The sequence below is a fragment of the Theropithecus gelada genome, chromosome 3 (genome assembly GCF_003255815.1).
Source record: "Theropithecus gelada isolate Dixy chromosome 3, Tgel_1.0, whole genome shotgun sequence".
Taxonomy (NCBI): domain Eukaryota; kingdom Metazoa; phylum Chordata; class Mammalia; order Primates; family Cercopithecidae; genus Theropithecus; species Theropithecus gelada.
In genome coordinates this window covers 108,169,962-108,196,974 of record NC_037670.1, presented here as the reverse complement: position 1 = coordinate 108,196,974, position 27,013 = coordinate 108,169,962, and the positions used below count along the sequence as shown (strand labels likewise).

The window sequence follows — 27,013 nt, the reverse complement described above, 5'->3', positions numbered from 1 at the left end:
TGCATGATTTTAGCATCGTAAGGAATAACAGGTTCCCCAAAAACTGAGCTTACAAATATTAATCTTACTGATAATAAAGGAAATATATATGGGGTGAAAATTAGCTTCCTTCAGTAGTTGTTCAATTATAGTCAAGAATATTCATTTAGAACTTATGGAATGCCAGCCTTGAGTAAGACTGAGTGCTTGGTGGGCACATAAAAATGAAGAAAGTACAGATCGTAGGAGCCAATGTCTAATGGGGGAAAAATAGAATAATTTATTACCTACAATGTGGTTATATGTTATCACATATCAAATGATTATCACATATGTTAAAATGGGATAAATGCCTCAGAGATATAACAAAGTACAATGGGGATTCAAATAAGGGGAGTGATTAATAATTAAGTGAGTAATCTCTTCTTTCAATTTGCAGACTGACCAGACATCAGTGTTACCCAGACAAAAACATTTCAATTAATGTTTTACATTCATCCTCCTCTTTTGTTTTTGGACCTGATTTGATCACAGAAAAAATTAAAACAGTGATTATGATTAAGAGGTAGTATAAGAGCATGACCTCTGGAAATAAGATTCAAAGCTGAGTTTCACCATTTACGAGCTATGCAATCTTGACAAGTTACTTTGCTTGCGTGTACCTAATTTTCTTCATCTGTAAGATAGGATTCATAATAATAGCATCCACTTCCTAGTGTTGTGCTGTGATTTGAAAGAATAAATCCCACTTAATTTTCCGTTTCTTACAGGATTTAATTTTTTCCCCTTGGATCATTTCGATATGCTTAGTACAAACATTGACTTCCTGAAATGTACCACCTCTTGGGTGTCTGGGCCCCAAATGGATGTGGGCTTAGTAATTCCTGGGATTCTGGAAGGCTTGCCTTCCTGAATTTGGGTCATGGGAGTGTTTCAGGGTCAGATGTTTAGTCAGTATTTTCCCTAGTCTGAGAGGCAACCATATAGTCTAGAGAGCTCTAGAGTGTCAATCTGGCTTCTATTCTGATAGATCTGGTAATTCAGGTCTATTGGAGGTACGTTTCCTAGCTCCCCTATTCCCACCCCAGCACTTCAAAGTCATGTTAAATTAAATTAAAATTTAATGTGGTATAAATAAATTGTGACTGAATCATGGAGGCATTCTACTTGTTTGATTCCAGAACGTTAAAAGGTCCATGTGCTTGGGACCAGTGCCATAGCAAAGGATTGACGAGCTAGAGTCTGGGTACGATGGAGGGGAGCCTGTGAGGCTCATCTTGGTAGATGCTCACCTTCTCTCTCCTCTGTTTTTTCTTTGCCTCCCCCACCCACTCCTTGAATGCAAAGTGGGGGCAACTTGAGGTGACGCTGCAGAGCTTGTGGGCTGTAAGTGGGCGAAGGGGTGGGCGTGAAGACTGTCTTTGGCAAATAGCTTTGAGGACACTTATCTGCTATAGCCCAAACTTCTTGTAAAAAACAGAGTTAATATCCATGTAATAGAGAACCCTTGATTGGTTCAAGTTGTTCAAAAAATGGGCTGGGCTGTCTGTGAGGTAGTGAGTTCCCAATGGCTAGGGAAGTTCAAGCATGTCACCTCCTGTGAACATTGTCTGTGAACAGACTTATCAGTGAGAGGTCAGAGAAGCTCTGGTAATTTCTACATAATTTTCCTCAAAATTTAAGAATCTCTGATCCTTTGTAATGAGACAGAACTTTGTATTATTCTTTCTTTTGGCCAGGTTCTGCCATTCACTTGGGGCCAGCATAAACAAGGGGGCAGGTGCCAAATTGGGAAAATATAACAACTTTTGCCTATTTCTTTTCCATAGGACTGTTTAAATTGTAACATTCATTCATTTGTGCCTTCAACAAACATTTATAAATTCTTCCTGCCAGACAATGGGAGGGCTATAGTAACTTCAGGAAGTTTAACAACCAGTGACAACCATTAAAAACAAATAAGAGGTCTGGAGCAGTGGCTCATGCCTGTAATCCCAGGCTGAGGCGGGTAGATTGTTTGAGCTCAGGAGTTCGAGACTAGCCTGGACAACATGGTAAAACCCCGTCTCTATCAAAAAATACAAAAAATTAGCCAGGCGTGGTGATGTGCATCTGTGGTCCCAGCTACTCGGGAGGCTGAGGTGGGAGGATCACTTGAGTCTGGGAGGCGGAGGTTGCAGTGAGCCAAGATTGCACCACTGCACTCCAGCCTGGGCAACACAGTGAGACTGTATCACAAACAAACAAACAAACAAGCAAAAACCAAGAAATGTTGCTAACTTAATTCCAAATTGACCAAGCCACCATGCATTTGATGACTCATTCTTTCACCAAATCCTTTATTCATTCATTCACTCAGTAATCTCCTAATGTACTCTGATGGTTTTTTATAATCTGATCCTCCTTCCCCAAAACAGAGAGTAGACAAATATGTCATTTCAAAGTTATATTCCAGAAACCCCAATACCATATACATATATATTGTATATAATTAACAAAATCTATGCCTTCATTGAAGCTTAATATATATATAAATATATGTATTGCAAATGCTAAGATATCTATTTTGGACACTTAATTTCTCACTCTTTCATTCTATACAGCAAAAGTGTGATATGAAAGAAAAGTGTTAATTCCAGTAGTTTGCCTTGATTAGCAGATTTAAATAGACCGAATTAGTTTAACATGGAAATTCTTGATATTTTTTCAAGACTCTTACGTGTTCTAAAAATAAATCACTTTCTTCTGAAGCAGGGCAGGACCAAAGGGCAGAAAAAAATAGTGCTGGGTCAGTTATGTACTGAGAGTGTGGCACCAAACATTCCCCTTTCCAACTTGTTCCCCATTGCGCCCCTGCCACCTCAAACCCATTCGACTATATGCTACCGTCCCATTGAACTGTGCTATTCCCCAAACATCGGCCACTTCCATAGGAAATGATCCCCAGTTCCCATCCTACTCACATGTCAATGTCTGGCTGTCAGTGCTCCTCCTTTAGGAAGCCCTCTTTGTGCTCCAGTTCTTGCAAGCACTCCTTAGTACGTTATACCTTTATCACACATGTATCCCATTTCCCCTGCAATGTTGTTAGTGTTTTCAGACCCTCCCATATTACATGCTTTTTGAGACAGACTCTATACTGATGATTTGTGTAAGTCCCACGGTACCCAGAACAGCACTGTATGCTTTGTAGGGGCTCAGTAAAAAGACTCATTATACTGAATTAACATAAAGATAAATTTAGCATCGTGGAGCCAACTACTTAGGCTTCCTGACTCTTGGCAAATTAAAAATTTTGGTTGACTAGTGTGCTTCTCCCTACTTTAGAAACATATGGAGGACCTTGCTCAGAAGCCCAAGGTAGTCTTCCCATTTCCTTCCATCAAGGTAAATCATCCCAGCATCCTTCCCCTTGGCCCTACCACTCCATTCCTGCAAAGAGTCACTGCGCAGCAGGGACTGGAGCAGTGGGGAGAAATGTGCTCTGATCTGCTAAAGGAATTTGGGGTTATGTGACTATATATGGACATATGTGTGGGTACATGCTCATGTGCTGAAAATAACCCGGTGACACTCTTGAGCATCAACATTCTTACCTGTAGTCAGCTATCATATTGCAGCTGATGAGGACCAGCAGTTAGCTATATAGATAGGCAGAATTAAGGTCTGAGTCTTAGTTTTGAGAGTCTAGATGTTAGATTGTTTTTAGATAGCCCACATTCTCTAGCAACTTACCGATGGACAAACATACAACCCAATGTAAATACATGTTATATGTTAGGTCCCCAACATAAAATGCCAACTTACTAACTTTGCCAAGAAAAACCTAACTTCCCACTGAATCAAATGCCCTTGTTTATAGGTCAGTGTTCTGAACTCTTCTGAGAACTTGAGTTTCTGGGCCCTTGGTTTGGGATAGGCATGGCTGGGACAGGACTAGTGTGAGGTTATTAAGGAGAATCTTAAAGACTGAGTCTAGAGGTAACCTGGGCATTGAAAAATCAAGCAGGTGGTCCAATTATGTTACTACATTCAAAAGAGCTGGGAAGGGAGGCAGAATCTAGGTGTGGCAATAATATAGCAATTGACGGCACCAAAAGAAAGCAAAAGGGTTGAGAGGGAAGGTGGGGAAATAGATCTAGGGGAATCCTAAAGCCAATGGAGCATTGACACTTTTTATAGAACATAAGGCTAGGAACAGGAAAAGGAGTTCACTCAGACACGTTTTTTGAAGCCAAATTTGTTCATTCAGCAAATATTGATTATCTACTCTGATCAATCACTATCCTTAGTATTGACAATACATCAGTGAACAATATGGACAAAATCTATGCCTTCATTGGAGCTTAACTTCTAAAAGGAGAGACAAACAACAAAAAATACTTAAACGTTAAGTCTAACATATGTAATGAAGAAAAACTTAAGGCAGCAGAAAAGATGGCAATGCAGGGACAGTGGGAGGGGAATAGTTTGCTATTTTAAATAGAATTGTCAAGTAAGACCTCAATGAGATGAAATTTGGACTAAGTATTGAAGAAGCAAGCCATTCAGATATGTAGGGGAAAATGTATAACAGGCAGAGGGAATAGGAGATGCCAAGACCCTGAGGTGGGCGTGTACCTGATGTGTTTGAGGAACAGTTAGTAGGCCGGCGTGTCTAGGGATGAGATCAGGAAAGTAATAGGGTTGTGTTGTGTAGGGCCATGGAGGCCATTACAAGGAATTTGGCTTTTACTCTGAAATGCGATATTTACAGAGAAATGGCTTTTACTCTGTATTGGAGAACTTTTTGCAGAGAAGTGACACGACTTGACTTGTGTTTTAATGAATTACTGTAGCAGCTGTGTGGAATGGGCTGCAAGGGAGGCCAAAGATAGAAATGAGGAGACCTATTAGGGGGCTCTTGCAGAAATATGGATAACAGACGATGGTGGTTTAGACAGGGTGGTAGCAGGGGAGGTGGTGAAAAGTGGACAGATCCTGGAAATGTTTGGAAGGAAGAGATAATTTGCTGATAGATTGGATGTGGAGTTCGGTGGAAAGGGAAATCAGGGATGGCTCCAAGACTTTTGGCCTGAGTAGCTGGAAGCAGTTGCCTTTGATTGACGTGGAGAAGATCAAAAGCTGGATGCACATGAAGCCAGAGTCCAGGGAACAGTTGTCACAGCTAGTGCTTCACGGTGGCGTGTTGGCACCATTGAGGTGACTCTTCTACCAGACACACAGGAAGGGTGATGTGAGTTGGTCAGGGCGATGACAGTTGGTCAGGGCGCCTTTTCCCTGCACACACTGGGGAAAACCTGGAAACTTCATGCCCTTTTTGTATGGTTTAAGACTCTGTTCTCCTTCTATTGTAATAGGTTTTGCAGTTGATTACCACTAATTATGTGGTGGTGGAGAAATCAATTTTATGTCTCCACTCTGCTACTTCCCAAGTCTGTGATTGGGTGGGAAAGGTATAATTGCAGTACCATTCAATAAAGAATGTTCTGAAATATGGGGCAACCTGACAGGTAGAAAAGGAGATAGATGTATTCATGTAAATTACTACATACTTTGGATATTTTGTGACTCCTTAGCATGCATGGTCTTGAAAATTTAGATATAATTCTTCCTCCATTTTAATTCTTTCTTTCAGAATTGGTTTTCTTTAAAAGCTAATGTATACATGCCTGCATGCTATTTTCACTCATGGTGACAGATGGTTGAAACCGACTCTAGCTACATTTTAAAAAAAGTCTTGAATTTAAAAAAAATACACATGAGTATCAGAAGGGTTTAAGCCTTTTAGAGCTGGTTGAGAAATCTGCTCTGAATGCTGCTTCATACCACTGAGTTATCCATTCGTGTACAAAATGCTGTGTGCTGGGCCAGGGTAGGGAATTTGCAGCCAAGCTTTTCAGAAGGGTATTTGCTTTCTAAAAGGTATATAAAGGTTGTGCTGATGGGGCAAATAGCAAATATCCAAATCCTAGAGTGACATTCAGCATTTGTGTTGACATGGTCTGCAGGGAATATGTGATGGTCCTGCATTTCAGGCAGTATTGATTTTCTACACTCTTATCTGCATATTAAGGTAGCTGGAAAAGTTGATTAATCTTTCAAGAACACCCACTTTGATGTGTTTGTACTTTGGGGTATTGAGGGACTTATTTTATGTTTTTTCTCTTTAATTGTCTGGTAGATTTAAACAAATAGAGTGGAGTTTGCTTTGGTCATTCTGTGATAGAGCTTTCCTGCCAGTGCTCTGTGAATGGATCACAGGTTCCATGTATACCCAATATTAATTTCTTGGCAGCCCTCAGGGTAGTCAGAGCCTGGTAAGTCTCCTGTGGTAGTGAACACCTTTCTCTGTTCACCCTAACATACCTTGCAAATGCCATCATGCTCTGTGGGTGTCGTAACATGCAAAATGTTGGCTGAGAAAGGATAAAGGTAGAGATAAATTTAGAATTAAAAAATTTTCAGTTTAAGAATTGATGTAGCTCAATATATTTCAAAAATTTAACTGCAACTAACAATTATAAACTATATGTGTATGTAACAGTAAATGTATGTATATGTGTCCAAAACAAGTTTCTTACCATGTGCAGTACATTCTAATAATTATAATCTGTTACATCACAAAAATGGCTGCCTTTGACCACTGACTTGATTTTATAACTCACCGGTGGGTTGCAACCCATGTTTTAAAAGGCTGGTGTAGAGTGAATTACACACTAGGAATTAATTATCTGGTCTTGTGCTTGCTCACATCCTTCTATGTTTCCCTCCTGTGTACAGAGAAGTTCAGACCCCTTTAAAGCATGGCGTAGCCAACCTTTGGCTATAGGGTGACCAAGTTGGCCAGGTTTGCCTGGGACTTTCCTTGTTCTAGCACTGTACATCCTGTGTCCTGTGTACCTCTGTATTTCTGTGCAAACTAAGATGGTTGGTCCTCAGTCTTTGGAATCTGGTCTCTGACTGCCTTCCCAGTCTCCACTCTGTTTTGTACTCAGTGTTCCATCCATATCCCATTACTTGTCCCACAAACTGGTCATTCTTCTTACCTCCCACCTTTGTCCATGCTTCCCCCTCTGCCTGTGATGCACCACTCACCTGTGCCTTCCTCAGGTCTGGTCTTCCTCCATTCTGGTTTGTTGAGTCACCTACTCTTTGGAAACCTTCTTTCACTGCTTTCTTGTGAGCAAGGTGGTAACCACAGACTACACTGGCTTATGGAATCTTTAGTAACTCTGTGTTTTCCTCAGCTGTCATATTCATTATCATCTGTTGAACAAACATTAGAAGGAAAACTGCTGACATAAAGTGGGTGACTATGACGAAGAAAGAATACAAGATAAGTAGAACAAATCAATAGAGATGATATGGCCAACAGAGTGGGGCAAGAGAAGATGCAGAAAACATAACTACAGGCTTATGCAGTGGCTAAGTGGCTAAGAGCATGGTGTGCTGTGGAGACTTGAATCCTGGATCTTCACATGCCACAGTTGTTTGCTTTGGTTGTGAGGATAGAGTATTACCTTAGAAGCCTCTTCTCTGCATGTGCTTTTCCACTCATCATGACCCCAACAGGGATTGGTGGTCCTTAAAATTAAGTAGCCTTAATTACGAATTCATACATATTTTGTAGTGAATTTGAGAGAGAATTAAGTGATCTTAAGATGTGGAGATATTCTTAATTTATAGTTTTAGAAGATTGGAATAAATTGATTTTTTGTGAGCGTGTGTATTGCTGATTTATTTTGGGAAAATCTAATTTTACTTTATTATCTGAATTAAATAATATTTAAATTAATTATTGACATTAAAATTATTCCTTTCTTCATTGTGATTAATGTATCTTGATTGAAATTTCCTTTAACATGGTAGTTTAAATTTGTGCTCACGTAGGGGTTGCAAAAACAGCTGGGTGGCTTGAATTTGCCTGCATCCTCTATCGAGAGAGAGTGCCCACTTCAGGCAGGCCTACTGGCCTGTGCTGTCTTGATTTAACTTTGTTGCACAGAGAATCTGGCTCCTTTATAATACAGCAGGCCCAAGAACTCAGAGTCAAAGCTAAAGCTAGTCATGTCTAAAGATTTGCTTGTTATCAGTTATTTTAAGGATCAGTCTGCCAGGTTACCTGAGAGTAGTTTATTTTTAGACATGTTCATTTATCATCTTAGCAACTCAGAGAAAACAGCTCCAAGTGCAATAGATGGCTCTGTTCTAAATCATAGATTATTTTTACATCACTGTTTAGACTGTTTTTTTTTTTTTTTTTTTTTTTTTTGAGACTGAGTCTGGCTCTGTCGCCCAGGCTGGAGTGCAGTGGCCGGATCTCAGCTCACTGCAAGCTTCACCTCCCGGGTTTACGCCATTCTCCTGCCTCAGCCTCCGGAGTAGCTGGGACCACAGGCGCCCGCCACCTCGCCCGGCTAGTTTTTTGTATTTTTTAGTAGAGACGGGGTTTCACCGTGTTAGCCAGGATGGTCTCGATCTCCTGACCTTGTGATCCGCCCGTCTCAGCCTCCCAAAGTGCTGGGATTACAGGCTTGAGCCACCGCGCCCGGCAACATCACTGTTAAAGAGAAAGTCCAACCAGCAACATGATAATTTATCCTCAAGGAATTTGGGGCAATAAATTCAAGACTGCTGGATTTATTGGTTGAGATCAACAATAGAGACTGTCAATTATAAATTAATGGATTTTGCTACATAATCCTTTTAGAGTCAGAAAACAGAGATTAAAAATGTAAATCAGGCAGGAAAAATTATATCAATGGATATATAATGGTAGTGAGTTAGTAAAAGATAGTTGAATGGATGAGGCAATGTTAGGAGTATGTGTTTGTTGCACATTTGTACTGAGTGAGACAGTGACTCTCCCCCACCATCCCCTATGGGAATAAAGATTTGTTGCATAATGAGGAATAACTTCTCTGATTTTGGTCATTTAAAAGCATAGTATGCTGAGTTAACTTATTGATGATTGGAAAGTTCTCAAAATGTTAGTGAAAATATGGACAATATGGACATAATGTCTCTAATAGTTGTTTAGCAATTCAAGAGACATTTATTGAGTACTCAATGCTAGGCACTACAGATACAGAAGTAAATTAGTCATGGCCCCTGTCTAAAGAGCTTTAAGTCTAACAGGAGGAGAAAAATCACAGAGTATAGTCATGCACTATGGTACATGTTCCAGCAGAACTACATGCAGGGTACTCTAACAGCAGCAGTGAGGGGTGCATGACCCAGGCTTGTGCTGGGGTTTAGACATGGTACCCCAAAATATGGTACCTTGGCATATTGAATATTTTAAGCTGCAGGAATTTGAGAAATGGCATGTGCAGGAAGGTCTCTCTGACCATCCCCTCCCCTTCTCTGAAGCAAGTCAAAGGACCCTCATGTGAGAGGAAGGGTGCATCCTTATCTCTGAAAACACAGGATACAGAGAGGAATCTGAACAAAGACACCAGGCTATGCTTCCCCCAGTTACTACTCTTAGATAATACTTTTTGGCCAGTCAATTTTTTCCTCACAACTCTTCATTCTTCATGAAGCCTACTACAAAAGCATTCAAGTTTAACTGTTTCTTTGGGTCTTCATTTCCTTATGAAGCCTCCCATGCCATGTAAAACTTACATTAAATACATTTGTATGATTTTCTCCTTCTAATCTGTCTTTCATTACAGGAGTCTCAGCCAATGAACCTAAGATAAGTAGAAGGAAAAGGTATTTTTCCTTCTCTACACTGGATGCCCTAGGAAGGCTTTCTGGAGGGAATGTGATTGAGTTGAGACAGAAAGATGAATAGGGGACATCAGATTAAACATGGTGAGAAAAACATTTCTGGAACTTGCAAAGGTACAAAGGCAAAAAAATCTCTTGCTATGCACCAGTAAATTGTGAACTAGGGAGTGGAAGGATATATGGATGGAGAGGTGGGAAATAAGAGCATCTTATGTGCCCATGATAAGGAGTTGGGACATATTTTGTAACAGTGTTTTAAACAGTGTTCTGTCGCCCAAATCTGATGGTAGTGTACCCATCATCAGATTTGGGTGATAGAAAGCTCACCCTGATACTGTGTGGAGGATGTATCATCAGGGAGCAAGGTTAGCAGAAGAAGATGAGTTAGGAGAGTACTGCAATTGTCAGAAGCAATGATGAAGACTGGCCTTGTGCAATGTGAAAGGACATGGGTCGGAGAGGGCAGGCTGGTAAATATTAGGTGGTCAAATTGCGAGTACTTAAAAATTGGTTGTGGGGTGTGGTGAGGTTGAGGATTTGGGGCTAACCAAGGAAAAGACAAGATGGCAGCATTGCAAAACAGCTTTATTGGGTGGTACTTGGACAGGACTGGATGAGAAGAAGTCTCTCGAAGCAGACCTTCCAAAGACAGCACCATGACGCCGCCACCCAAAGTGGAAGAGGACAAGGGAACTCCCAGGGCAGAGGGGAATGGAAGATGGGGCCTGTGGGTCTAGGTGATGTTGCTTAGCTGCAAGGTGGGGAGTCTCTGGGTCAGAGAGTTTCAAAGAGCAACAGCAGTTTAGAATTATTTCTATAGCCACAGGATTTGTATTATCTATGGCTAGCAGATGTTGGTTGCACACAGAGCCTAAATGGCTAAAAATATGCCTATTTGAACTCTATTTTAAGTGATTGGATGTGTGAGAATTTGTGTTTTATGCCAGTGGGTTATGAGCTAATGGTCCCAGCCTGCTGTGAAGAAATAAACAGCATAGGGACCAATGTCCAGGGGCCATCTTGAACCGATTTATGTAACAGCCAATGTTTACTCAGTGCCTACTGTGTGCCCAATGTGATGCTGAAGAGCCACCATGTGAGTTCCAAAGGAAGCTGTGTGATGCTCTATGGAGGATCCACCCCTTTCCATGTGCTCCTTGGGAATGCTCCTTGAGATGGAGCAGCTCCTTTCTATTCAATGAATGTTTTAGAACGTCTAGGTGCACAGATGGATAATTTCCTATTATATAAAGTGCAGTCATGGTAGCTTTCTTTGTTTGGCTTCTTTGCCTGATACTTGGCCTAAGTATATGATTTATCTTTCCTATCTGTTTTGACCTAAGGTTGTGTTTCCTGGGGATCCTGTTGCAAGGCCTCACTTCTTTCTTCATGTAGTTATCCTTGTGACAGTGCCCAGAGGGCTCCCATCTCCTGTCTTCTGATTCTGTTTTCCGGTTCCTCTTCTGCCCTAATTCCCAGTGACCCAATTCCAAACTACTGCTCTCTAGTTGTCCAAACCGTTCCATCTTTAGTTTTATACTCTTTCAAGGATTCTACTTGAGATTCTCATTTCCTAAGGACTCTTGATATCATCTGAGTGTTTCGTGAAGGAAGATACTCTAAGAAATGAATGGCTGATTCTCTTAATTGGGGAACAGTTCCCTTTCCAAAGAGAAGCATACTGAATCTCTAAATTGGTGGAATGCACCATAGGAGTCAGAAATTAAACAAAAATTTTCCAAACTTTTTGGCAAAGATGACAGTGGCTTTTGAGTTCTTTAAGATTTAAGAGCTCTCATCTCTACTCTGTTAACTAGATAAGGGGCAGATACCCCATGGATTGATTTTTCTCTCTAGCATAATGGGCTTCTGTGCTGAGGGCTCGAGAGCCTCTCCTGTTTAATGTGCTGCAATTGCCAGTGCTCAAGTTGCAGTTAAAGTAGTACAATTTGGGTAGCTCAGAATCATAAAATAGCGAAAATAGGACTAGAGACAATATGTAGACACAACAATCTTAAATACATCTCACAAATTCAGCAAGAGTGATACTAAAGGCTTAATTTTAGAAAAATTTCTGAATTTCCTAGTCAAGAATTTACCCAGTATGAATAAGATTGAGAGGAACCTGGAAAAATCAACATAATGTTTCAGCTGTGTGTATGGATTGATACAGGTTTTCCTCCAAAACAGTAGTTCTCTACAGACACAAATAGGTCCTTCCTATGTAAATTGAAACTCTTGCAGTGCTTGGGACTACCCAGTATTGGCTTTGATGAGGTGTATGGGAATTTCAGAGGCAAAGCTTTTCCTTCTGGTGTCAGCTCACTCATGCAATTTACATGTGATGCCACCAGGTGGTGATACAGGGGGATAGCAAGATTGGACCAGAAAGACTGATCAACATCCATCATAACGGCTTTTTGTTTAAGAGCTTTCTTTGGATTAAAATTAATAAAATCTGGAATAAGTAAACACTAGAAGGAAAGCATTATTTAATGAAAGTGTCCAGGAATAATGAAGTCTGACATTTCCATTTTAACTCTTCCATTTCATGGTTGTAAATGTGTATGACAATATCTGCTTCCATATTTATGGGTAAAATGCTGGTACTGTATTATATAATCTTTGAAGCTCTTGTTTTGAAATGAGCATGTATAATTGTAATTATTAAAGCAGTCTATTAATGCTATTCACAATCGTAAAGACAGGGACTCAACCTAAATGCCCATTAATGGTAGACTGGATAAAGAAAATGTGGTACACGTATGTCATAGAATATGATGCAGCCATAAAAAAGAATGAGATCATGTCCTTTGCAGAAACATGGGTGGAGCTGGAGGCCATTATCATTAGCAAACTAAGGCAGGAACAGAAAACTAAATACCAGATGTTCTTACTTATAAGTGGGAGCTAAATGATGAGAAGGCATAGACACACAGACGGGAACAATACACACTGGGGCCTGTTGAAGGATAGAGGGTGGGAGTAGGGAGAGGATCAAGAAAAATAACTAGTGGGAACTAGGCTTAATACCTGGGTGATACAATAATCCTTAAAACAAGCCCCCATGACACAAGTTTAACTATATAACAAACCTGCACATGTACCCCTGAACTTAAAAATTAAAGTTAAATTTTAAATTGAAAATGCCTTTGTAAACAAAGATGATGGTTTGCAAACTCCTCAGTGATATGAAGAAGCCTACTAGGTATAATTGAAGTCTGTAAAAATCACCCTTTGTTTTCTTTTGTAAAATTAAATATAATTAAGACCAAAAAAAAAAAAAAAAAACAGCCTACAGCAAAATTAGGACAAAGGATTAAAAAAAATCACACAAACAGAAATCTACAGTTCATTAACAACTGTCTTAGTTCACTTTACAACCAGGCTAACGCCCATTTGTGTGTGTGTGTGTGTGTGTGTGTGTGTGTTTAGTGAGGGGAGAAGGAGAATGGGGAACGAAAACTGGCTTCTCAGTTGGTCTTCCTTACCTGTTACCTGGCTTAGGCAGGTGAGAAATCTTTCACACATTGTTCTATGGGGTCTCTCTCTCTCTTTCTTTCTTTCCTTCTTTCTTTCTTGACCGAGATTCACTCTTCTTGCGCAGGCTGGAGTGCAATGGCGCGATCTTGGCTCATTCCAACCTCTGCCTGTAGGGTTCAAGTGATTCTCCTGCCTCAGCCTTCCCGAGTAGCTGGGATTACAGGCGCCTGCCACCACGCTCTGTGGGGCCTTTTCTTCAAGGCCTCGCTTTCCCCCTAACTCTGGTTTTCCTTATGCTGTATCTAGAGGCCTTACTTAGATCTCCCAGGTATTTTTGAATCATAGTTTGTGGAATTTTTGACTCTAACTTGAATTTTTAATGCTTAGTGATTTTGCTAGTCTTTCACTACTTCTTTCCCTGAAAAGAAAAAGCATGAACTCCCTCTATTTAGATTATTTATGTACACACTTAGCAAAATTTTGTCAAGGAAATGTCTCTGTAAGCTTTAGAATCAACTCTATCTTAGCAGAATTAGGTTAAGTCACAGTTGACTTAACCTAAGTTGGGGAACCCCTAGTGGTTCCCCAGGGGTTGGGGAACCCCTAGTGGTTCCCCAGGGGTTGGGGAACCTGGGGTTCCCCAGAAACATTCAGGATCTGTAAGGTCAAAGCTATTTTCATAATAACACTAAAATGTTATCTGTCTTTTCTACTGTGTTGACATTTGCAGTGATGGTATAAAAGCAATCATGGGTAAAACTGCTGGTACTGTAATGCGATTTGAGGCAGTGGCACAAAACTGTACTAGTAGTGGCCCAAATTTCACTGCTACGCGCGCAGTTTTTAAAAAAACACAGTTTCACTTAAGAATGTCCTTCACAAAGCAGAAAAAAAAATTAGTTACATTAAATGTCTACTCTTGGGTGTATGTTTTACTGTGTGACAAATGGGAACAAGCAAAGCCTTCTGCTACCAACTCAATAGTTGTCTTGAGGAAAAACATTTGTGCAATAATTTGAATTGTGAGTTAAACTAACTGCCTTAATAAAAAAAGAAACACTATTTTTTACTTGAACAACTGACAAACTAGGGTGATTCAGACTTCACTATTTGGTAGACATTTTCTCAAAAATCAATGGTGTGAGTTTGTCACTTCAAGAACATAACTGACAATATTTATTGCTAATGATAAAATTTGAGCTTTCAAACAAAAAGTAGAATTTTGGGCCACCCTGAGCTTGACAGTTTTATGTCACCTAAAGACTTCTAAAGAGCTTGTTGATGAAGTTACTAAATTTGATTTTCAGATATAATGTGTCAACATTTGGAAGGTCTGCCTGATTTATTATTTTCCAGTTACTTATATTTTCCAAGTAACCTATTCATGACATTATAAAATCATACATGAGTAAAAGATTGATTCAATGTTTAGGATAGACCAATGGATTTTAATGTAACAGAGTACAAAAAGTTCATTGATTGATATGGTTTCATATTCACATTGCCACTGACCTTTAAGAAACTGCTATTTGTTGACTTTTGGTGTAATAGTGAAGAATATCCACAATTACCTGAAGAGGCTGTTAAAATATTCCTCCTTTTTCAGATTACATATCTGTTTGAGGCCAGATTTTCTTCATATACTTCAACTAAAATAACATATCACAACAGATTGAATGCAGAAGTAGCTATAAGACAGCATTTGACTTCTATTAAACCAGATGTTAAAAAGATATGTGAAAATGTAAAAGCATTACACTCATCTTACTTTTTTTTCTTTTGTCTTGGAAATTGTAGTTTTTTTCACAAAATGTTAATAACATGTATGTTGTTACTTTAAAATAAATTATTAAATAAATACTTAAAGTTTTATCAGTTTTAATTTTTAACATGATTAATGTTAATAGATAACCTACATAAAAACATAAACCAAAGCTCTTTGAAGTTCTTGATAAATTTTAAGAGTATAACAGGGTACTGAAATAAAAATGTTTGACAACTGCTCTTCTGTGGTGTTAGTAGAACAGTCCTGAGCATCGTCCTACTATAAGATGGATTTTATTTAAAATTTTGTTTTCATAGTGTACTGATAGCTGTAAAAATGTAGGAAATAACCCTCCTTTCACCAGCCAACTCCCTCCTGAGATGTCTATCACTCTTTTTTTTGACTGAGCTATAGCTGTAAAAATGGGCTCATGGTTGTCGTCTGTATCATCCCTTGGCCTCCCATTCAAGTGGAAGGAGGCAGCTGCATTTTATGAGACACTAAGCAGGTGAAATGAGGCTGTGAAAGATCAAATTTCTTACACGTATTCAGTGGCAGATGAAAAGTTCAATACATGATAGTGAAGAGCTGACAAGAGCAATTGTTTTCAGGCAGGAAAAGAGAACTTATTTCTGGGTATTTTCTCAATAAGTCTGGCAACAGCTGGGCAATGATTTAAACCTCCTAGGGTTCCAACTTTAAGCTTAAAAATACATTTGCATATGCCAGCATTAGGAATGGAATCCCAAACGGCTGCCAACTTAGACAACCGAAAGGAAATAGAGATCTATATTGTTCAAAAGCTAAGCCTTCGGAGGTGCTGTTACTCAGCAGCTGTGTAAACAGAACTAAACCCTTTGCATCTCCTCTGCTAGACACTTGGTTCTAAATAGGACCAAACTGTGCCATGATGATACGTGCAGAAATAAAAATGAAGGCAATAGATATCATTGTTGGGTTCAAGAAAAGCTGGACATTTTCCTTTCTCTATGGATATGTGCAGACATAAGAAATGTAAAGGAGATGTAGGGGAACCTGGCAAGGCAAGGGAATAGGTGAAACTGATTTTAGTTTTATTTCCTCCCTCCTCAGTATCCACATTTCTCTCTCTCATGTTTGCCTCCCTCCCTCCTCTCCCCATTTTTTCCTCTGTTGAAACTGAGGGGCCGCGTGTGGTGGCTCACGCTTGTAATCCCAGCGAAGACCCAGGCAGGAGGATCATCTGAGGTCGGCAGTTCAAGACCAGCCTGGCCAACATGGCGAAACCCCGTCTCTATAAAAAAATACAAAAATTAGCTGGGCCCAGTAGCATGCACCTGTAGTCCCAGCTACTTGGGAGGCTGAGGCAGGAGAATTGCTTGAACCTAGTAGGTGGAGGTTGCAGTGAGCTGAGATCGTGCCACTGCACTGCAGCCTGGGTGAAAGAGCAAGACTCTGTCCCAGAAAAAAAAAAAAAAAAAGAAAAGAAACTTAGGACCATGAGCCATTTGTATAATGGAACAGCAGGAGAGACCTTCGCTATAACTAACTTCCTAACTAGAGAAGAAACCATGTCTTCATATACCAACCCATCCTCCGGGGGAAGTGGGTAAGGTGCAGGGGATGTCTGCTAGGGACAGCTTGATATGTAATTCTTATGTTCAAAAGAAAAAACTGAGAAGGTTTTTTTTACTGTTAAGCTAAATGACTACACTTAATTTTTTAAAAAGGTGTTTTTTGTTTTTTGGTTTTTTTTTTTTTTTGAGTCACATCCCTTTTCCCACATGCCTTCCATTTTATAACTCATTTAGATAGAGACGCTCCTTCTACTTGCTCTGAAGTGTTTTAGAATGGCTAGGAACACAGACTGGATTTCCTTACTTTAAATGTATTGTTATTAAATCAGTAATGTCCCATGTCTTTCATGTAATTCTCACAGTAACACTTTTTAAATGATTGCAATGAACTTGGAGTGATGACTTGGTTATTGAATTAGGGTGCAATTGGTGATGTGGGAAAGAGTGGGCAGGGTAAACTAATGGTAATAATAATAGAAAAGAAAGGGGAGAAGGAGGAGAAGGAGAAACAACTTTTCTTGGGTGTTTAGTATTTGCCAGGCATAATTTTTAGCTCTTTACTTTTATTGACTCATGTATTTGGATCAAAAGAATGACAGTTTACTAGATCAGAGATGTGCTGAAGCCAAAGTGATCAGAACTGAGACATTTGGGAGGATGAGTGGAGATGAGCTGTAGTGACAACACTAAGCAGAGGATAAAGGGTGAATCAAGGAACAAAAGGGAAATCAGTAGTAGAGAGCTGAAATCTGAAAAAAAGCTAGCAGGCTCTAGGGATTGGTGTATGGAGTCTAGGGTAAATGTAGTAACTGATTTGAACTTTGAGACATCTGTTTTGGGGTGAATATAACTTGGCTTGACAAAGAAAGACGAGGGGTGAAATGGGGATTGTGTTCAGTGATAGTAAAGCTGGAGGGTTTGCAGGAGAACAGGGGCTGTGATGCGGGGGTGGAGGGAGGTAAGAAGTGTGAATTTGGCAATGAAGGTGGGTGAAAGTGAGTGAGGAAGAGGAGATGCCACCGATGGAAAAAGAGTTCTGAATATGGGACTCTGCTCCGAGGATGCTCAGCAGGAGGTACAAAAGTGCAACTGATCACAGTGGATGGGGCTGGGGAGAGACTGAGCTGTGATTCCTCCTAAGTCTAGGTGGAGTCAAGCCCAGAGTTGGCTGGTGTGTGTTAGAACATGCAGATGATCAGACAGGGAGGAGCCCTATACCCAGAGGTGGGTTTGATTTACCCACTTGATCCCTTGCCATTTGTAAATGAGAGACCAGCTTTTTATGTGTATGAAGTAAATGAGCAATAATTAGCAGCAGGTAGCTTTGACTCTTATTTTCTTAGACTAAGTGCATCAGAATTGCCTTGGCAATAACCTGCATTAGCCACAGGAATCTCTATAACTCATGTCCCTCATGCTTTGCTCCTCGATTTGCTTTATTTGATGTGCAGGGAGATTTAGTGGGTCAGAGGAGCAAGCCCCCCAGGAAATCCTATGGAGTTCAGTGCTGACACTGCATTTAATGCTACTATTTAAGCCATTTTACTATTCATTCGCTATAATGTGTACTTTCCAAACCCTTTATGAGGCATTCTCTTGAGATTCCTTATTCTCCTAGGGGTTGATACTAAGCATCTATTTTGGAATGGATCAAAAAATCAATAAATGGAAGGCCATTTACAGTTGTGTCTTCTAGCATTGTAACCTGCTGCATTTAAAGACTTAAATTATTTGGATCATCACTACCTAATATAATCTGTTTTAAAAAATTGCCTCAATGTTTTTGTTGTTATTTTTAAAATATTGACTCTCTGGCTGGGAATTCCAACTTAAATGATCAACATTGTAAGACATGTTTATTATTTGCAAGAAAGCCTTTGCACTTTGCAGAAATTTTCTGAGAATACATTTTACTTCCCTTTTGTGATTGAAATTCTTTGCAAGAAAATCATAACAAATACAAGACTTTCTTATGATTTGCTCCTTAATGACAATAAATATTGCTGAAGTTGTACCAGACAGTTTTGATGAATTGGAGAAAGGTAAAAAAATGTTGGGGAAAGGTCAAGTAAAAGTTGGGGAAATGTGGAGGAGGGGAAAACTCACATTTTCTAAGAAGATTCTCCTGGCTGCTTTCAGCTTAGAATGAAACAGCTATTGCTTTAACAGTGATTTTTCTGATCATACATTTCATTTCTGACTACCAAAAGATTTCCAGCACACTAGGTAGATGGACCCTCATTGGTCAATGGTGTTTATAACTTCTCAGATGACTTCTGGAATTCCTGCCAGGAATTTTACCCATTGGTGTTGAAAATTATTGGCAACCTGTATTTTAGTGATAAACTTCACTTTTGTGAAGTTCTGCAACTTCTCTTGGAAAGAAAAATATCAGAAGATCTAACTTCGTGGGCCTGTGTCCCTCCATGTGGACCCTCAGTCGGACCTGGTGGAGCTACCTCCTGTGGACAGGGCATTTCCTCTCTGGCTGGCCCTCAGTCACAGCTCTGCTTGCTCAATTACTCCCTTGGCTCTGTTAAGACTTTGAATTGCATCTTCTGTTTAAACAGTCCTTTGTAGGGGGATGACTCCAAACTCTATTCCTTAACTTCAGTCCCCCATCCCACTTCTCCCCCAATCTGTAGTGTTGTATTTGTGCATTCTGCCCAGAAGTTCCACTGATACCCAAATTATGACATACATGTTGCAAGGTTTTTTCACCATTTTCCTCTTTGTCTTCTCTTCCTAATTTCACTGCCATCCCCTTTGCCTTCTCAAAGTCGAATTGTTACTGGACCTTCCATTTTTGCTTCCATATTTAAAGGCTACTAAGAGTTCCTTGGTCCCTCTTGGCTGTGCTCTCCCTAGTGCACATTCTCTACTTCTGTCTCCACATTTGCCTACCATCCCTGTACAGGTACAGTTGAATCAGAGAGAAGCTGGCATTAGTTTCCCAGCAGCTTGCCTTATTTCTAGTTTTTGCTCCAGTCTGTTATACAGGCAGGGACAAGAATAGGCTTAAGCAAATTCCATTTTTATTTTGTCACTTTTCTTTTCAAAAATCTGCTATGTTTGCCCATCACCCATTACACCAAATATAACTCAATTTTCTGTTTTGTCCAGGCTTTCCAGGTTGCCTCAACATATCCATTCTTACCAATTAAACTTTTTTTTCTTTTTTAAAACAGAGTCTCACTCTGCCACCCAGGCTAGAGTGCAGTGCATGATTATAACTCACGGTAACCGTGAACTCTCGGCCTCAAGCTATCCTCCTGCCTCAGCCTCCCAAAGCACTGGGGTTACAGGTATGAACCAGCACACCTGGCCTCAACTTTCTGTTTCTTGACTTGAATTTACCCACATCTCTTGCACTCAATCTGTGAGTTCCCTCTTTGACAGGTCTTCACACATCCAAATATGCCCTTCCTTTGCTAGTTCTGACCTCATTCAATACCCAGTCCCAATTCTACCTACTCCTCAATGCTTCCCCTGGCATACTCCACCAGACCTTGATTATCATTTTGCTCTGCATTCCTCTGAACTTGTACACTGGGGATCACAAATATGTAGTAGGTCAGCTTGAATGTAGATTCTGCCATCTATTGGCTAGGCAGCTTGAATTTAGATTCTGCCATCTATTGGCTAGGCAGTCTCAGTACTTACTGAACCTCCTTTGTCTTAATTATGAAAAGGAATTAATAATAATACTGGTGTACTTGGATTGATATGATTACATGTGATAATGATGTCAAGGGCCTGGCACTGAGTAATCAATAAGCCAGTATCTCAGAGAACATCTCTATCCACACTGCATGTCCACAAATTTGAGCTATATACTCTTTGAAGGAGAGAATCTGGTTTTGCTTATCTTTGGATCCCTATTCATTATAAAGTGCCTAGCACCGATTAAATACAACAAATATTTGTTGAAAAATGAAGAAAGAGTATGATCATGAATGGCAGAGATTGGTTATTGCAATAATTCTGATTATTTCACAAATCTCTGCTGTCACACTGTGATCAGAAATGTGTAGAGTAGAAACACAGTGTATTTCCCAACTTGTTTATTTGTCTGAAAGTGTGTCCTAGAGTGACTGCAGATTCATGATTGCCTTCTGGGGACAATGACAAAAAAGTTGAGAATTTTTCATTGTTCTGTATTCTTTGGGTTTTGTGTGTGTGTGTGTTTTTGTTTTTGTTTTTTGTTGTTGTTGTTGTTGTTTTTTGCCTTCCATTGCTCTGTAATCTACTTCAAGATACATTATATATTTATCCTAGTTGCATGCAAATAGTATGCGAATGAATACTCATGACATTTATGGTTAGTCAATTTTTCCCCATTATTTTAGAAAATTGGGCGAGGGCGGCCCTTCATTTCTCAAGGTTTCCATTTTGTTAGTTTTCAGTTGGGAGCACAAAAGGCTCAAATATATAATCATCGGTAATTAGTAAGAGTCTTCTTCGAACTGATTTCATTTAAAAATGTTACTGGCACCATCACTACCAGCACCGTCACCATGATTAACATTAAAATTAAATCTTGTTTGGATAAAATTTCCTAAGAACTTGCCATGGTGTTATCTCCCATTTCATGTGCTCACAAACACCCTTTGCTTTGGAAAGGGAAAGTGCCAGAATAAGCAATATTACATTCAGAATGCAAATGAAAGTTTTATAGAAATAGGGTTGTGTTGGAGATGAAATTAACTGTGACACTTCAGGAGTTTTACAGAGAAAGAAGATTAACATGTTAGGTCTTCAGCAGCTGTCTTCCCTGATGCAAATAACGTTAGGCAAAATGAAATCTCCATGCGTCCTAGCTCAGTGGAGGAATGTTTATTGAGTCCATAGAAATTTGAGCAGGGCACGTCTCTAAGGGTTTATGACAGCCTATTTTCTTTTCTCAGTGTGGGAATGAATTGCTCCATTATCATCTAAATTGGAAGTCATGATGATGGTTCTTTTTTGATTCTCTTATTTATTTTTGTTTATTTGTTAAGAAACTTGTACAGAAAATGTGTTGATTATCTGGAAGTTGCTATCCTTGCTTAGGCCAGATAATAACCTTGTATTTCTTTAGATATTTATGTATATATACCTAAAAGGGAAATATTTTATATCCTTGGACCAGATCTAACTTAATTTGTTTCTTTGATTCTTTCACATAGGCTAAATAATACAACCTCTTGTTGATCACCCAAAAGTCACATTTTCAAATTGCATTTTCTTTCAAATGATTTTTGCAATGATATACAGAAAAGTTATTTTTATATATGTTCACTTTTTTTTTCTCTTTCTCCAAGGAAACCAACATGTCTGACAAAAGTGACTTAAAAGCTGAGCTAGAGCGCAAAAAGCAGCGCTTAGCACAGATAAGAGAAGAGAAGAAACGGAAGGAAGAGGAGAGGAAAAAGAAAGAGGTAAATCCTGGGTGTTGGGGTGTTGTGGGGGGAAAAAAAAGATCACTTGATTCTGAGGGGCTGGTCAAATGGATAAATAGGACCCCCTAAAAGAATCCTTTTATGATATTGGAATAAAATGATTGACTATGTCCCTATTCCGCATGATAAAGTTGTTACCTTCTGCTATGTACTGGTCAGCCATCACCTAAATGGGGGATAACATTTGATCCAGAGGCTCCAGAGGCCTCCAAACTCCAGGTTCATCACAGACTCGAACAGAATTCTAAGGGTGGTCTGTGATCTTGTTATTGTTAGAAACTTCTTAACCTTTCTGTGCCTCAGTTTCCTATTTTTAATATGAGAACAATAATACATTTATTTTGTGGGGCTGTACTTAGCAGTACCTAGAATATAGTTAGTACTTAATAAATGTTAGTTTTAAGAAAAGGTTTTTCTTTTTTTTTCTGAAAAATCTACCAGCAGGAACATTTTAGCAGAAAATTAGAAAACTATGCCAGTAGATTTCCATTGTTTCCAAAGTGGTGTACATTTTTTAATGGTAAATAAGCATCTTAGGTTTGGTAAGGGGAAGGCTGTCCTTCTCTTAGTGAGAAGGTAGGTAGGATAGTACATACAGTACAAAGAATTATTACATGTTAGATCTGGCTGAAATTTCAGAGACTTTCCATTCAGGCCCCTCTTTGTGCCAACAAAGCAGCAGAGACCCAGAGGTGAAATGTAGCTTTTCTGCTTTCTAGACTTAGAATCTAGGACTCTGTAATCCCAATCCAATGCCTTGTTGTCATGTCACGTTTTCTTCCACTATGTGAATCAAACAAATAATTTATTTTTAGTTCCCTAATTTGTTGTGGCAGTGTAGGAATAGCCCACATCTTATACAAAAACCAGATACCAAAGATATTTTTGAATAGTTTTCTAAGAAAAAACTTCGTGTGGTATGATATGCTTTTGTGTATAGAAACCAGAGCTGCTTCCCTATGCAGTTCTTCTGTAAGGAAAAAGAAAACTTATTTTGATGCCTTACAATCTAAATAAGTGTTGTTTCATACTACAAGGCTGAGAGACCAAGGTAATAGATTTACAACAATTATTATTTTCCAACAAAGTAAAAGATAATTGCAGTTGCATTTTAGCCTTCTGGCATCTCTCATCTCTCCATACCATTACGCATTGATTGATGTGATCATTTGTTTGTCCTTGACATCACACATAATGTTTTTTCCCTTTGAGATCTTTGCTGTTACGTATGCAGTCTTTGAGTGAAGTAGAGGTGAGAATTGACAAGGAATGGCTATTCATTTCCATGCAAAGCCAAAAAAAGCATTAAGTTATTATATTTCCTTTCCCTCAAATGTCAACACTTACTGTAGTTTTAAAGCACCTGTTATCCTTTACTAATAACCAGTTTCCTTTTAAACTGACATTCTAATATCCAACTTGAATTTCATAGAATTACCACAAAATGCGATGTGATATGGGAAATTTCATTCCAAATTATGCTGTCTGCTTCATCTTTTTCATTTTACACATTTTGGGGAAATTACAGGCACACTGGACTGATGGAAGCAGGCTCCCCTTTTGATTCTACAACCAAGCACTTTTGCCTGGTGAGGATTTAGCTGGTTTCACAGCAAGAAGAGCCCTGGAAGGTTGGAGGCTGCAGGTAGTGGAGGGTATGGAACACCTGGACTCTAGACATTCCTGGCTGCTGCCTCATTCTGGATTGACATCATATGAAGTCCTAATTTTCTCATGTCTAAAGTGACATGGTGATTGAAGCTTGTGATAACTGAACTGTGCTCCACAGAGTCAGATGGCAATACAGAGTCCCAGTCTTCCATCCTCAAAGTTTCTGATTTGAGTGATCTGAAGCAGGGCTAGATTTTAGGATCCATTGGACCACATCGTCTTTAACATCTCTCCTGGCTTGAAATCTTCTCCCTTCCCATCCATCTCCCCTCAAAGACATCTTTCCTTAGTTCTTTCCATGCACTCTCTGCAACTGTGCTGACTTGGTTGGTTCTGAGCAGCTGGGGCTGTAAGACTGAAGACAGTTAACACAGTGATTATCCACAGGGGCTTTTGAGTTGAACATGGCTGGGAAGCCTGGATCTGCCCTTCACAGACTGGCCCTGAATGGGTATCGGTCCTCTCTGAACCTGTTTCCTCTTCTGTAAAATGGAAAAAGAAATGATGTCTTCCTCACAGATTCAAGAGGATTCGAGAAGATCCCAGCGCAGTAAGAGACAGCTGTCATTCTGCTTCTGAGATCAGCTATCAGAGTAGATGAATGGGGCCTCACAGAATGGTCGCATACATTTTTAGGATCTCTGCTGGTGAGCCCATTTTATAAAAATGCCCCATTTTTGGAAGGATCTTAAAATTCAAGGCCCCCAGTTTCATGGGATTGGAGCATTTTGTGGCTGAAAGGAATCTGGAAGTAATCTATTCTGATCCTTTCTCACATAGGGAAGCTGGGCTGCAGAGGTCTAAGCCTTAGAGGCAGTCCCCCTTTATCTCCAATCACATGAAGGAGTCTGGAGATAAAAGGGAGCTACTTCTAAGGCTCATCAAGCCAATTTTCCAGATCAGAAACCTGAAGTCATCCTTTCACCACCCCCTACCCCAATTTGCAGTGATCATCAGGTCTGCACAGGCATAACAAGATTCTCTTTTCGCCCCCATTTTTTTTCTCCCTAAAATCCACATTCCAGTCAGATGCAGCTGCTTACATGTGCCCTGATGGACTACATTCTTTCTTGACAGAGAGCTTAGGATGTTCTCTTTCCTCTGCTTTCACTGATCTACTTCTTCCTATCATCCTTTGCCTGGCTGTTAAGTTTACCTGGCTGTCCTTCACCTGGCTGTTAACTGCATGTCGTTCAGTTCTCATCTCCTATGTCACTTTCTCCAGAAAGCTGCCTCTGAAACCTTTCTTTCCTCATGACTAGGTTAGTTCTGCATCCTATCATTGACATTATCAAACCATTTAGGACAAGGTGTTATATTTTCCCCTTCACTTTTCTTTTTCTCCTAATAGATTGCAAGCTTTCAAGGTCAGGGCTATATGCTTTTGTTGTTGTTGTTGTTTGTTTTTTAATCATTAAGTCAATGTCTAATATAGGTTTTACCATATGGTAGACATTCAAAAAGGAGTTATAGAATGAATGAATGAGTGAATAAATGTACATATGAACTAGTCAGGGCAGGTTTGTGAGGCACGTCCCAGACATCCTTTCCAAGCATCTGCAAATTTGTTTGGAAACTTCTGATCCTGAATCCATGGAATATCGACTGGCCACTGTCACTGACTCCCGAGTTTAAGATTTTCTAGTTTTGTGTTGTTTATAGAGAATTAGAAATAGATTTAAATAGCCTTGATTTTTATAAACTTTCTTTAGGCTTATATTTTAAATAAAACAAATAAATTTAACATTAAAAAGAAAATAAATGCTCTTTAATACTAAACTGAGTGCCCTTTTTTTGCCATGAATATAAAAACTAGTGTGAATTAGGACCACCCAAGTTGATTATCTCCACAGAATTCAGAAAACTGTGTCCATGTTGTGTAAAATTACCACCCTCTGCTCTTTTGGATGTCAACTGCTTTCTTGGCTATGATATTATGGATGAAATCTGATTTTAAAATAAATATCCTGGCCAGCATTTAAGACACTGGCCCAATTTCATGAAAAATTGGCTTTAATGCAATGAGGTGAGCTCAGTGGGAGCCACCCTGAAGTTTCATTCTGTCCTTGGCCTTTTGCCGAATTGCTGCGAGGTAGAATGGCCAGGGGTTTCGTGGCCCGTCCTCACAGGTTTCTCTAATAAATGTGGAAATGTGTGTGGAAAAGTGATTGACAATTCTCAGTTGACAAATTTTTCTTTCTTTGATTATCTTCTCTGGGTCTCAGCTGTGATTACTCTACACAAACAGAAATATCACTTGCTGAGAAAGGCACCTTGAAGATTTTTAATTACTAATGCTACAAAATCACTGCTTGTTGAATGATTAAAACATAGTAGGATTCTGTAGTAGATACAGATCCTCACTCTGCAACATCTTTTTTCTCATCTTAGTTCTATCTTTGCCTCTGTTGTACACATAAACTTTGGGACTTGCTTCGGTAGTTTAAATGTTAAAATTGCAAAAGAACGTGAACTTTGATATCTTCACTGATAAGAGATTAAACTGCCATTTCATAATTTTGGGTTACGCAGAATGTCTGAAATACTCTAGGACTCTTATAAGCCCTTACTGGCCTTCAAATGGTAGTCTTCCCTCTAATGACAGATAGACTTCAAAAATATGAGTGCTTTAGCCCAAAGTTAATAATAACAGAATTGTTGAGTGCAGAGACGTGTGCAAAGTAACACTTAGTTTATAATCAGTGTGTAGGTTACCCTCTGGGAGTAAGTCAAAAGTTGCATAAACTCTTTCTGCTTATAGACACTACAATGTAACTAATGCTTCACTGCTTCAAAATGTATTCTACGTGCCCAAAGAAAGTAATGTACTTGTTAGCTTACCCAGCTTCCCCTGGGGAAGAAGGTATGTCTCCTAACGAAATGTTTTTTGACAGGCTTTAAGACAACCTGACTTCTGTAAGCTCACAAAGCTTTGTTGTGAGGTAGTTACACATCAGCATGCTGTTATCATGTTTCAGATGTGGAGCAAATAATTTATCTTAAGTAATAACTGTATTATGAAAGAGAGAAGAGACTTGGAATGTTTAAATTTCCCCTAGAATCCCACCACATATCTTGTTTACCTGCCTTTTAATTTGTCACTAATCTGTAAAAACACCAACTGGCATAGGATCTGACATTAAGAGGGCGGTACGAAAAACATAATGTGTCTTTAGACAGAATTTGTGAAAGGAATTTCTTGTAAATGATTTGCTGTACTATATTTTCTACATGATAATTTTCTTCTTCCAGTTAGTATATATAATGGAATCCTGTGAGAATTAGAATCAAGTACCAAGACATATCAATACTGATCACATGCCTTAATACAGATTTTAGCCCAGTTTATTTTAAACCATGGCAAACTTGTCTTAGCAATA

At 39.3% G+C, this 27,013-nt stretch overlaps 1 protein-coding gene across 5 annotated transcripts in view; it reads left to right on the top strand.

The window, feature by feature from the left end:
* Positions 1 to 27,013, top strand: part of DYNC1I1 (dynein cytoplasmic 1 intermediate chain 1) — a 319,991-nt gene that overhangs the window by 10,716 nt on the left and 282,262 nt on the right. For 4 of the 5 annotated variants that reach the window (XM_025379447.1, XM_025379445.1, XM_025379446.1 and 1 more), the window contains exon 2: positions 21,825 to 21,941. In XM_025379447.1, the coding sequence (XP_025235232.1) occupies positions 21,834 to 21,941 (108 nt within the window). In that variant the 5' untranslated portion in view covers positions 21,825 to 21,833. Of the gene's footprint in view, positions 1 to 21,390; positions 21,479 to 21,824; positions 21,942 to 27,013 lie in introns of those variants that run through there. The other variant, XM_025379444.1, reaches the window with a different exon arrangement.